General features: G+C 41.2%; 1 protein-coding gene across 1 annotated transcript in view; it reads left to right on the plus strand.

Moving 5' to 3' along the window:
- Positions 1-13,678, plus strand: part of ARPP21 (cAMP-regulated phosphoprotein, 21kDa) — a 106,333-nt gene that overhangs the window by 20,736 nt on the left and 71,919 nt on the right. The window contains exons 11-12 of the mRNA XM_009894998.1: positions 7,758-7,866; positions 9,734-9,835. Of these exons, the coding sequence (XP_009893300.1) occupies positions 7,758-7,866; positions 9,734-9,835 (211 nt within the window). The remainder of the gene's footprint in view (positions 1-7,757; positions 7,867-9,733; positions 9,836-13,678) is intronic.

The raw sequence follows: 13,678 nt of genomic DNA on the forward strand, positions 1-13,678 counted from the left end.
CTTGACATGGAAGAGATTTGGTGTACATCTTCTCTGTCCATTCTGCAGCCTTCAGCTTCACCACTGTTTTCATAATGGGAAAGGCTACTGGTACCAGTCCCACTGAAATTGTGCTGCTGGGATATTGGGACTGAGCATCTTGAAGGAGTGGACAAGAACGACAGAGTGAACCTCACTCTCTCTGAACAAAAAGCCCAGGGGGATGTCGCTTCCATGTACCATTACTGGTTTTTTCCTTTCAGTCCTGCCGGACTTATCTGCAACCCCGATTAGAGGGGAGAATGCCTGTCAAAATAATTTGTGACTTTTCACATCCTTGTTGTTAAATGCAGAACATGGTTAGAGCCAAGATGCTGTTCTGAAAGAAACGTTAAAGAATATAGAGTCTTAAATGAGGAAGAATGTAGCATTTTGTATTTGAGGTTTTTTTTTCCCCTGTGCTACAGAGGAGGCAGCACCTTGAAGGAGCTGTCTTGTACAGGGTTAATTTTTTTTTTTTGATGGCTTTCAGTGTGCTTTTATCATCATAACAGAAGTTGTTAGTGACTCATACCATAAAAGCAGCAATCTGTTAATGAGGCATTTACCTTTAAATGCTTGAAATGCCATCTTGAGTGGTTTTAAGTATTAAGTTGTGATAATGTAACTGCACTGTACTTTAACAATTATCTGTATTTAAATTCTGACTCTGACTTTTTGAAACTCGGTTTTAGCATCCATCAGCCCCTAAATACACGAAGGCTCTAATTCTGGGCCCTCATTCTTGAAAAATGTTGTTCTGAGAGAATTTAATCAAATAATTTAACCTGTAGGGCTGGAATTCTGCCTATCGTCATTACGTTGGGGCCTTTTGACAATGATGATATTTGCTTCCAAGTTCTGTAAATTCTTGAATTCTCAGAATATATTTCCATGTCTTCATGATCAAAATAGTCATTTGTACTGCAGATAGTAGGGTTGTGGCTGGCAAGGTAAAGCAAAGAAACAGTAATGCTTACGTAGTTTTACTGTGGCGGTAATGCAGAACCCGAGGAGAGCCTCCAGCATAAAACCAAAAAAAAAAAGCATAGCAGGCAGATGCAGTAGATATTCACAAACTAGCAAAGCGAGAAAGGCCACCATACTGTGTCACAGCATGCCCTCAAAAGAGAGGCCAACGTGATGTTGGGACTGAGCAGTCAGTTTAATTAAAGACAAGTGCAAATAACAAGAAAACACTGTTAGACTGTCAGAACACGTGCATAAGAGTGCCTTAAATCTTCCCAACTTCTCTGAATCGTGCCAGCAGCAGTGCTTCTCCCCGGCTCTCACCATCCCATTGCTCTCCTGATGGCATCCTTGTGAAGAACATTTTGCTGGTTATTCATTTTGTTTGCTGTGTGATGATCTTGTGGGTACCTGGCGGTGGTGTTTTGCCTGTTCCTAGCCCCATTACCCTACCTATCTTTCACGTGGTGTTGCCGTTCATTTGGAAGAGGAATATTAACATGCTTTCCCCCATTACGTGCATTAAATGAACATCTCATTGCAAACGCAAAGTTCGTTGTTTTTAGACTCTTGCACACCGCAGCGATCTCCACTTTTGAACTCTCTTTCCTGTCCTGCAGACAGCTGCTTCGCCGTTACCTGGGAGGCTTTTGCAGATGACTTGCGTTACAGCACTTGCTAGATTTTTAGCTACATCAGGCACTGTACTGGCGCCCATCTTTTCCACACATGGTGAGGTTGTTGCTTCTTTTGAAAGGCATCTTGCAACAGCCTGTGCGCTGTGGTGCTGTCAGAAACATATGCCTCATAATAAAGATTTATGTGCTATGTATAAGGCAGCCCTGACAATCCCAGGCTGTCTGTGTGCTCTGCTCATACAGTGACTAAGTCTTCAGAACCGTAACGCTCAAAGCTCATGCTTGTCTCTTCCCATTTGTCCTTTTGGTGTGGTATCTGTGTTTCCTGTTTCTTAGCCAGTTATTTCGGAGCTAATTAACTTATTTTAAATGAGTGCAGATTCCCCCCCCACCAGCTCCCAGTGCCTAATTTCTTATCTCCCATGCAAATAGGGGTCTATGAAACTGCATTAGTTTGCTTCTAAACATGGCAGATGCAAGGAAATGCCCTGTGACTTCCTTAGTCCGTGTATCCTGACAGCAATATAGCAACTCTGCAATATGTTTTTAAAATCTGTAATTTGATTAATTAGTGAATACCTGGTTATGGGACTTAAGGTTTGGGGGGTTTTTGCATTACTACTTACAATGTTTAACTCGGAATGAGAAGCATTAAATGAGCACGTAAGGGGGAATTCTCCTTAAAGAGTCCATGTAAAAAATTATGCCTGAGGGACAAAATCTGTTTTCTGTCATACTGAGATAAATTGAGAGGAACTCTACTGAAGTGAATGGAAGTAGCTCACATTAAAATTGGCATAATGATACTAGGAAAAAAAATATCCTATAATGGATGTTGCTATCAAAATCTTAACGCAGAAATGTTTTGCTGCTTATTCCAGCTTTACCATTTCTAAAGTATAGGCTTTGTTGCAAGGAATGAGTCCAGAAAAGTGTCTTTTGTTAGGCCCTTGCTTAAGTAAGGTATAAGTAACTATAAAATGACAATAGTAAATGATAATGACCAACTTGCAAAACAAAAAGCGCACACAATAAAACATCTAAAAGAGGTAATGATGGAGCTTTGTTCTGCGGTAGATTTGTTACTATATATCTGACCTAGTGTGTCACAAAATGACAGCAGGGTTGAGGTTGGAAAGGACTTCTGGAGGTCATCTTGTCCAACCCCATGCTCAAGCAGGGCTGCGTAGAGCCAATTGCCCAGGAAAACATCCATATGGCTTTTGAATATCTCCCAGAATGGATGCTCCACCGCTTCTCTGGGCAACCTGTGCCAGTGTTCAGTCACCCTCACAGTGAAAGTATTCCAGGCACAGAAATAAGAAACTTGACCCATATCTTCACCTGACTGTTACAATGATCTCCCAATGCAAAAATGAGCCTGAAGGACTTGAAATGATCACTGGATGCATAAGAAAGGAGCACAACCACTAGAAATGGGAGAGCAGTACTGCCCTGAGGTTTTGCCTGAATACTCTCCCCAAGTCTGGAGCTGATACTGCGGTGAAGTATGCAGAAGTACTTGTGAACCAGGGAAAAACACTGGCCTTAGGGGGCTTAATGATGTCTGCTACATGCTACATCTGGCAATTAGGCAAGCTAATCGCTTCCCAAAAAGTTAATTTGTAATCCATCCTTTCCCTTTTTTTTTCCACTATGAAAGAAAATGGAATAGAAAAAAGGTTTCCCAAGAGTTTGAGTGACGTGAGCAGACTTTGCAGGAGTCCACAGAAGCTCAGGGATTTTGAGGAAGTTTTTCATGGCAAAAGGTTTGGGTGCTGCAGGACACCTTCTGAAGTTGGTTCCCCCAGAGGTATCCTGGTGGCACCTACCTGAATAGCGTGGTGCTACCTTGCTAGGCAGGATGGAGAAGAGAGGGTGTCTTGGCTGCTGAAAGGGCCTCTAGGCTCTCTGGTAGATCCGGGGTGAGGAGGGGGCTGCACAGCTGCCCGAGGACATGCAGTAAAGAGCACTGACTTACTTTTGAGATCCAATTTCTCTTAAACATTCGTAGCACCTGATCAAAAGCTTTACAGGAAAGGAGGAAACGCACTGTGTGTTTTGTTCTGAAGCACGTTGCCAGAAAGATGACTAACTGAGCTACCTGACAACTTTTAGGAAATATTAAATGAGTTCATATGCAATTGTGTTTTTGTGAAGCTGCATTTTTAGGGCACAGCTGTTTTGCTTCCACCCATCCTGTCAAGCAATAAAAATTTGGATGATCAAAAGCTGATATTAAATAAAAACAAAACAAACAAAAAGCCACCCCGAAAGTTACTTTTTTTTCGTTTTAGGCTGCGTGATTTCCACCTCCCTGTGTGTTGGTTTCTGAGCCTTTAAGGTATATAATTGGGTCATACTTTCCGTTTTTCTCAATACAGTCCTCAAACTGCAAAAGTCCTATAGACTTAAAAGGGAATTGGTATTTCTTCCTTAAGCTTTTTTGGAGTAGTGGGGTTTGAGGTTCTCAGGTGATTTGCTGATTCCAGGTATGGGGGCTAAATGAAACGAGTATCGTACATGTGGGCAGCACTCTTTGTAAGCCTGCATTTGTGTCTTTTCTTGCAGACTGTTGTTAGTGTGTAGATGGGTGTACTGTGTGGCCACCAATATAGGACAGGTATTGTATGTTGTTTTGGGGTTTTTTTGTGGTGTGTTGGGGGTTTTTTTTGTTTGGGTTTTTTTTCCCGATGGTCCCAGAATAGAGTACTTGAGTTAGGGATAAGGTCTTTAGAAGTACTCAATGTCTCTTCAAAACGGCTATGCAAATCCCAGTTTTTGCACTTAAAATTAAACTGAGGTGTGGTTAGTGTTTAAAGGTGTAAATTATGTAACCAGATAGTAAATAAGTTCCTGATTTTCTATGGGTTTGTGGTAGTAATTCTTAGCCCTGCTTTGACTTGAGTAAGATCTTAATTTATGCTAGTATTAAAAATAAGCTTGATAAATTCACTCCCTTACATTCATGAACACAATTTGGTATATTGTACAGACTTTACTACTGGCAGCATCAGGGCTAAAAAAGCTCAGAAGAAAAGTAAATGCGATTGTTATTTATTTAGGACTCACATGAGGTGAATTCACTGTATCTGCTGTATTACTGTAATTATATACTATATTAGTATATCGATGGTATACTGCATCTTACTCTAAATTACATATTATTTTCCTCCATTTTCAAGCAGTTGATTCACCCACAAATTCATAAACTAATGCAATAGATTTCCCCAGAATAACCACAGTGGTTCTACTTCCTTTCAGCAAATGCATTATACAATTATAGGGGACTTTAAAGCTGTGAACATGCAACTTGCACTGACTTCCATCAGAGGACCGGACCCCAATCTTTGCAGAATCGACTTCCTCTCTACCCAAATAATTAGAGCATTTGGTTCCTCTTACTGGTTTTAAGCTTAGTTTGCCATCTGTATCCTACTAACAATATGGTTTTGCAATAGATGTTAAAAAAAAAATTAAAAATGCAGTAAACCGTATTGACAAAAAAATACCCCAAACTCTACATGCAAATGTTGCTGGATTCTGATGTCTTATTTAAAATAGTCCTTAGTCTCCATTTCTCTCAACTAATTGTCCTTTTCTGATTTTGAATACTTGAGCACTTACTGAGGGAGGCCTGTAGGTTGGCGTGCCTGAAGACATTTGTTGCTGTGGTATCCTATTTCTCACTTGACAGACTTCCCTCAGGCTTTGCATCCTTAGAAACAGAGCTGGTCACGCAGTTTGCAACCTCACTGGGAACAGTGACCTGGAGTCGCAGTGACAACTGGCAGGGAAGGATCTCCTCGTAGTGCTGGTAGTAGTGTGGCGCTCCGTAATGCTCTGCGTGTTCACCCAGGCAAACTTCTTTTCACAGCTGTGGAGATTAATCACCTACTGGGCTTGTAGATTAATTTTATTAACAGGCACATACCGGATCATTAGTTTAGGCTCATAGCTTGATCTCACGCTTCTCCTATTCTCTTCTGACAAGTGGAAACATTTTATAAATAGTAAATGAAGTGAAAATGGGATTAAAAAATGAAAATAATGCTATGAAGTATGAAAACTGTGCTGTTGTTTAAATAAGTTGGTAGTTGGAGGAGACATTTTACCAAATTGCTTTTTCAAGTTTTTTTTTCCTCTCTAATTTTTGATTACATTTTTTTAACTCTGCATTTTAAAACCCCAGTTATTTATTGTGGTTGGTATATAGTTTATTAGATGCTCAGCAGATAGCTTACAACTATAAATTTTACACTAATAGTATAATTGCAGAAGCTTGGTTGTGTGTTAGGATGTAAAACCAGAAAAATAACATTCCTCAGCTGGGCAGAATACTTGAGGGAATGAATCTTCTTTTCTGGCTGTGCAGCCACAGTGCTCGTTAATGGGAGCAAAGGCAGAACAACCCACGTAGCAATCCATTAATGGGGCTTTGTAGTCTTTCTGTTTATGAGGAGACATCAACAACGACCCATTAGGTTAGAAACCTATGCAGAGAGCCATGTTCCTCTGGACTGCCAAAAAGAAGGCTGGTAGGGCATCCAGAGAGTCTGCTGACTTTCATCTGTTGGGCCCTATATCTGCTAGCACTTAATGCTCATGGACAAAGGTTTCTTGAATTCTCAAAAGCTGTGGAAATCAGGCTAGTCTGTTTTGTTGCTTTGTCACAAAAGTGCTTATTATGAGCAGAAGTGGGAGTCCTTCAAATTCATACAGAAAGCGAGGCAGGAGGGCTGCTGTCTCTCGGTATTGTATTTCTAACAGTTAATTACAAATGTTTCCTGCACATTTGACAGTGAATTGTAATGGACTGTAATTATGGCATGAATATGTGCTGTATTTTGATTGGAAATCCATTGCTAATTAGTTAAGTGCAAATCTGAATGCTATAACAACAAGACGGTGGCTGATTTACGCATCTGGTTTAATTTTTCCATTCTGAGACAAGATGAAGCTGAGATTTTTATTTTGAAGTTTACAGTGAACTTTTAAAAACTATGTATGAAGTCACTCTCTTCCGTAAATTCTACCTTTTGACTTCTTCACAACTGGTCAGTTACTGTCAGTGGAAGCTCCGTGTCTCATTTATATAGGTCTCTATGTAGACATGAGCATCTCCTACCTTTACAGTTGTTAGGAGCTGAGCACAGAGCGCAATGTTTGTGTCCCCTGATGGAACCCTCATGGCATGACACAGCCTATTACTGGTTGTATAAACCAGCTTGTACGTTAGCAATGCCTCAGTTGGGTGATAGCAGTGTGTTAATCCCAGCTCAGTTCTCCGGGCCACCAGTCGCCCTGTTGACATCAGTGGGGCTTAAAACATTACGGGTTTGGATTCAGGAGTGGTGCAGGCTGGAGTGTTATTTATGGACAGCCACAAGGCATTGGCAGTGACCAGCTCGGTGACATGAGATGCTCCTTAAAATTTGCTTTTTGGGCAAGGTGAGAATGTGGAACCAGCATCCTCCCACTTTATGGACCTGAAAACGTTGAGCTTTTAACCAGTGGGGTTTGGCTTTTAAAAATAAATAAATGGATGCCTGGGTGAGTTTAAATTGGGGAATTAATTGATTCTCTGTGATTGTTGCAGAGTATTTTCCCCATTGAATGGTGATGAGATAATATTTTGTTTAAGCAAAACACCATCAGTCTCTTGAATTACCGTTTTTTTTTTTTTATTAGGAGCGAGGAAACTCTTGGTTTTGGTTTTAAAGACTTCTGTCAGTTTTTCCTTACTTTTAAAGGTGGATAGGCTTTGCTAAGCGGCAGTGTTGCCGGAGGTCACAGCTGCTGAAGGAAGCAAATTAACATACAGTATGTTAATTTGTTTTCCCTGTCCTTCAGTCACAGTGAGGAGAGTCTAAATATTTCAGTGACTGAGACTTTGGATTCCCGCTCCTTGCTACACAACAACAACAACAACAACAAAAGCTATTTATAGCAATAACAGTTAGCAGCGATACAGCAGCCTCAGACAGCTATAGGCAGCGTCTCACCATGAGCACAAATGTTAACTGCTTTTGCACTGAATGCCTCTGTGAAAACAAAGAGCACTGAGAAATAAAGATCAAAGCAAAACCAAAAGAAAGATTTTTTTATTGCTATGTTTTACTTTGCTGGCAGACCAGAGCAAAGGTTTTCTGAACATTTAAAAGATGAAAAAGGTGAAGAATCCCAGAAGCGATTTATCTTGAAGCGAGATAACTCTAGTATTGATAAAGAAGACAATCAGGTTGGTTCTCGGTTCGAGAGTTGCTGAAATTTGTTCTGTTTTTGAAGGTGGGCTGACTGATGTTATTGTTGTTCTTTTGTTGTTGCTCTCCTCCTCCTCCTCCTCCTCCTCCTCCCCTGCCCTCCTGCCCCCACTCCCCACCTCCTCTGGCGTACGTACCACCACCGTGGGTAGCATCCAGCCCCGGCGTGGCCGCTTCAGCCGTGGCAGTGTGTGGGGTTTGCATGGGTGGTTTGCTTGGCGCAGGACTTGCTGCATGCCCACGGGAGGGGGAATGCCGGCGGCTCCGTGGAAGGCTGTGTCAGTCGCATTTCTCAATGTCTCGCCTAACTATGGCAGTTGTTCCGCTCCCTTACAGCTTCCTCCTTCCGTTGTACCCATTCAGAGTTGGATTTCAGTATGGACTGGTGATAAGCTGATGTAGCCCAAAAAGGAGAGAGGAAAAAACCCAAAATTAAAAAAAAAAAAATAAAAAAAATGCCCCAAACATATGATGGTGAGGCCAGGTTGATTTTTTTTTTTTTTTTTTTTTTAAAAAAAACATCCTAAATTAAATTTTGACCAAAAAGAAATCAGTTTCATCTTCTAGTTCCCTCCCTCCTCCTGGTCCCTCACCACCTTTTACTGTCTGTGTAACTTACTTGCTTGTTGTGCATGTACTGTGGCAGATGTTCCCCCTCTGTGTTGCCTGTGCCATAACACTACCTTATCTTAGGTGAGCCCGATGAGTAGGGGAGCGCCAGGGAAATGTGTGTGTTTGTGCTGCCTTTAAAAGCAGGTGTTGTGCTGTTTCAATCCAGTGCAAGCTGTGTATGTGGAATATATTAAAAAAAAAAAAAAATTCAAAATGGGTTCTGACGTGAATTGCTTGTATGAGAAAATTCTCACAGGTAAGAAGACAGCGTATGTTTTCTTTGCTTAGGTTATATTTGTGGAGGGACAATGCCAGTGAGTCTCTCATTGCTGCTCTCCTTTGTTTTCAGTAAAAGACTGATTTTTTCTTTTTTTTTTTTTTCCTTTTTTTCCCTTTTTCTTTGACTTTGAATTGCTCATAGCAGCCTTGCCAGTTATGCTGCAGCTGAGTTGGCTTCGAAAGCAAACCCCAAGAGTTTTCAGGGTATGATGAACATGGGGATCAGCCAAAGGAAAACATCATGACCTGTCTCACCAGGTGCTGGGGTGTAGGGGGAGAAGGAGTAGTGCTTGAAACCCAATTGCCAATGAAGCATTTCTTGCTGGGGGTCCTCTTCTCCTCTCCTCTCCTCTCCTTTCCTCCCTCTCACGGCACTGCCATTTCCCGCACTGTGGTTTACCGAGAGGCACAAATGGCCGTTCTTTTCCCAGCAAAACTGAAGTCGAGGGTTCCTTTCTGGTGTGGAAATGGTGAAAGCTGGCGTGCTGGATATTTGGCACTTCTCCTCCTCGTACACATAGACCTTGGCAGGTTTCTTCTAGGGTTTGCAGCAGAGCTCTTTCTGCCTAGTTTCCCTCTTCCTTGATTTTGTAGGTAGCGCAGCGCTGCCTGCCCTCCTGCTCCTCGCAGCCTGTAGGGGAGTCGAGACATCTTAGCAGTCGAGAGCAATGACACTTAGGCTTGGGGTGAGAACACCCGGTTTTAGGACGGCGGGTCCACAAAAGCCGTGCAGAAAGCCTCCTTTCGGCCACTCGCTCTACGAACCCGCGTGCAGTATCTACCTGGAAACCCTGGGGTGCCCAGCCTCGCAGGGCGCTCCGGGCAGGAACGACAGCTATCGTTTTCATGCTTCATTTGTTTAAGTGAACATTTATTATTCTCAGCTGACACTTACTTAACGGCAGTTTTTAACAGCTCAACTTATATAACCCTCCTGGTTTTCTTTCTGCTCAGCAAAACAGAATTCTTCCATTTAGAGATGACAGACGAAGTAAATCAATTGAAGAGAGAGAAGAGGAGTATCAGAGAGTGAGGGAGAGAATATTTGCACAAGATGTGAGTAGTTGTTTTAATTGCCTCTTTAGTGCCAATACCTTCGCCGGTAGTCAGACAGTCTTGCCCCCCTCCGACATGGAACACCGCAGCTGGACTTGTCCTTGTGGAGCTGAAGGCGACAGGGAAGGGCGATTGGCGCAGAGGGTCCGAGAGGAGCTTGAGAGGTGCGGAGGTTGGTTTCTGGAGAAGGAGGTGATGAGAGTTGCAGGGAAGAAGGGTAGAGAGGAGATCAGGCCCAGCATGTTGTCTGGGGAGTGCTTACCCCGTGTCTTTGAATGTTCATGTTTGTGTGGTCTAGGTTTCCTTCTTTTCCCCCCCTCTCTTTTGCCAACCAAAGAGCAGTGATTTAAATGGACACTCTCAATAATTTCAAATAGTTGTGTTATTTCATATTTTGTTTCGAGCTGGATCAAATTTTGTAAGTGTCTTTCTGCAGAGCCTCCTCGTGGTTTTGTTTCTTTGGACCAGGGCTGTAGCACTAAGACACCAAGAACAAAGAAAAGCCAGAGGTTGAAAGTGGAATTGCATGGGTTTTTTGAAATGATTGATTAAGGAGCTGTACTTCTGCCATCAAAAAGAGTCGGTCACATTGTTGATGACTTTATTCTGAAAGGAATAAAATGAAATAGGCATTAAATTCCTGCCTTTACCAAAAAGCAGAACTTGCGCAACAAGCTATTTTGCTAGAGGAAAAGACTTAAATATGAAACATCTGTGAGTAGCACCTTGTATTCCTGAAAAAGGAAGAAAATCATGATTTGCTATAATACTGAAATGACGGGGTCCTAAAAGGAAAAAAAGAAAAAAGTCAACATTTTATTGTTTTATCTCACATTTCAGTGGGAGCTCTGCCACTAAGAGGAATATGGGAATAAATCCAATTAAAACTATTACTGAAAATTATATTTGGCAGTGTCCTTTTAAATTATAACTGCTCATATGTTGTAGAGCTAATAGTATAGATACCCTTTTGTTTAGCTCTGGTTTTGGAGTTGCACACATCCAAGTTATTTTTCTTTAGCAGAATACACTGAATAGTTTTAAGGTGTGTGTTGTCTCACTTGTGATACGTAATTTTGATTTTTAGTAAGTAACTTGCCCCATATAAATGTTTTTAGCCTCGCTTTTTCTTTCTTGATTGAGACAACTGCAGTAAAAGCAGAGGCCCTTTGGCTTATGTTTTGTTTTTGGCAAGTGGGTCTGATATAAATACTGTCACAGTATATATGGTCGAGTTGCTGAGTTGTTCGAGGGCTGCAAAAGCCTCTTTGCAACCTGTTCTCTACATGAAAGTTGCTGATTCTGGCTTATTACAGAGGAGCTTGTGCAAAACCAAAAAATCTTTGGGTTTTGAAGCAGACTTCAAATGAGACAAAATGCTGTTTAAAGGTACTATGTGGAAAGTTGTTGCCAAAACAGCGCAGTTTCTATCTCAAGCAGCAGCTAGAAATGCCAGGCTGGGGAATGGAGGTGACTGGAAAAGTGTGTTGAAACTTGCTCCAGAATGGGCTGCTGTTTTTCTCTTTAGGTACTTGAGTTTTAAAGCCAGGCAAGCAGTGAGCGTATTAATTGTCCACAGCAGGAGGTTATTGTGGTCCTTTGGGATAGCATCTCCGAGTGGCAGGACCATGAGTAACAGTGTGGTTTGTGGCAGGCATTTTAAATGGGTTGGGAGTGAGCATTTTTAAAGATCAGAAGTGTTAGGGATCTCTCCCTCTCTCTCTCATATCCACTCATTTGCTCTCTCTCCCTGCTATTGCAGGTGCTCCTGAGCATCGTAGTGCAGTGAATTTCAGCAAGCTGTACTAATAATATTAACAGGAATGTATGTCTTAGCTGAGCTTTTTCGAGTGGAGCGCTCCTCGCAGATACGAGGTGTTTTTTAAGATGATGTCAGTGGTTGTGGTGGTGGACAATGTCATGTTTTTTCAATTTTAGGAAAGACAGCAATGGCTTCCTGTTATAGGTGGCCACTTACTGCATGTAAGACTTCATAGTTTTAAAGCCCTCTGCAATCATTAATCAATCCAGTTTTCCCCAGGTTTCTCTGAGGTAGGTACCTAAGCCTTGTCATCCTGCAAATTATAGATGTAGAGAGACAGGGAGGGATTAATCATGTGGTATTTTTATTATCTCTATATTGTTTACACTGCTGTAGTCAAACCTTTATCAGTGCCTTGCTTATGAACCTTAGTAAAGGGATTATAGATTCTTCACTTCTAATTAGAGTATGCATGAAAAGAGCTTGCATGAGAGGTCTCCAAAGGGCAGCCATGAAGGTCAGGAGTACTGCCGTAACTTGTTGCACCTAGAACCCCCTCTCTAAACATGTTTGAGGTACCCAAAACACTTTGGATAACAGATCAGCCCAAGAGTCAGAACTTGGAACAAAATTTAGGAGGAAAAGGCAGTCTGGTGACAGGGGCAAAAAATTCTGTGCGTGTTTCAAGTGCTGTGAAAACTGTCTTAACCTGGACCCCCCACACCAGCCAACAAAAAGCTTGCTTGTCCTTCCTTGGCTTTGGCAGCACTCTAGAGCGCCAGATATCTTCATTTCCAAGTGGGAAGCTTTTAACAAAATAAGTATGTTAATGAATAATGCCATCATTATGATAGTCCTTATGATGATTAGTCTTATATTAGTCAGTTTAAATTATACTTCCTGGCAAGTTTTCCATCTGCTGTGTTGGTTATCATAAATTTTGACAAGAGGACCGGGAGGTTTTCATGACTCCTGTCATGTATAGAGTCATAGCAAGTGGCAGGGATTGAGAAGCATGTTAATGTGATATCTTAATAAACGGATCGGTGAAGAAATAAATAGTTAATAAATGTGGTTGTTCCAGCTCACTGAAATAAGAACTACAAAGTGCACCTCAAACTTTTCAGGCTGCTAACAGTAAAACAGTGCTGCATGAGCTCTGTTATGCTCAAAGCTAATTTCAAGGTTATTTTTTAATTGCAAAGCCTACAACCTTCCTTTTTAAAACATGTTTTGGTTGGAACCATAGTTTTACAACAATTTTTGAATTTTACAACCAAGTTCACTGGAGCAGAGGACCCGGAGTATCTGGGTCTTGCAAAGAAGTTTCTTGTCTGAACTGCTTTAGTTGCTTTTAGCAGGTTGAAAAGAGATTGTCCGAGAAAGGCAAAGGAAAAATGTAAAAGAATAATAATAAAAAAGTGTATGTTGTTCTTTCCCTGTGCATTAATTCAAATTGTAGATTTAGCAGAGAATATCAAATGCGTGCGTAAGTGGTACACTATGTTTGGCTTTTAAGCATGCGGAAAATTGATTCTAAAGACTAGCAATCAAATTACGTGGGGGAAATTTCATTCTTCAAGGTTAACGCAATGTATAACCTCATGAGCCAGAATCACATAAGGACCATCCATTGTTCATAAATGTATTTTCTAGTAATCACTTTGTATTCACTGAAAAATGTAGATGTTTTATTACTTACACAAATGCTAGAATTGCCCATGGTACACATGGAACTTATTAAAGCAAATATGCTACAATTTTTATTTTTTGTTGTTAATCATAACAGCTATTTTTGACTGGCTGTATTCTGAAGAGCCAGATCCTTTAGATAAAATAAATCATGATTCCTCTACTTAAGGAACCACTGAGGATCTTTATCACTCTGATTAAAGAGAGTCATGAAAGAAATATTTGAAAAGGGTTCTTCAGCCTGTCCTATCTTCCTAGTAGGAAAAAAATTGGAAGAGGGTTTAAAATTAATAAAACCAAAACAAAGACACGCCTTCTTTTGGCTACCATAAACCTGTAGGTACTAAAGCTCCCATACTGCTGTACAGAGCCTTTGTTTATGGCTGCAG

Source organism: Charadrius vociferus, unplaced genomic scaffold (genome assembly GCF_000708025.1).
Source record: "Charadrius vociferus isolate BGI_N301 unplaced genomic scaffold, ASM70802v2 scaffold51, whole genome shotgun sequence".
Taxonomy (NCBI): Eukaryota; Metazoa; Chordata; class Aves; order Charadriiformes; family Charadriidae; genus Charadrius; species Charadrius vociferus.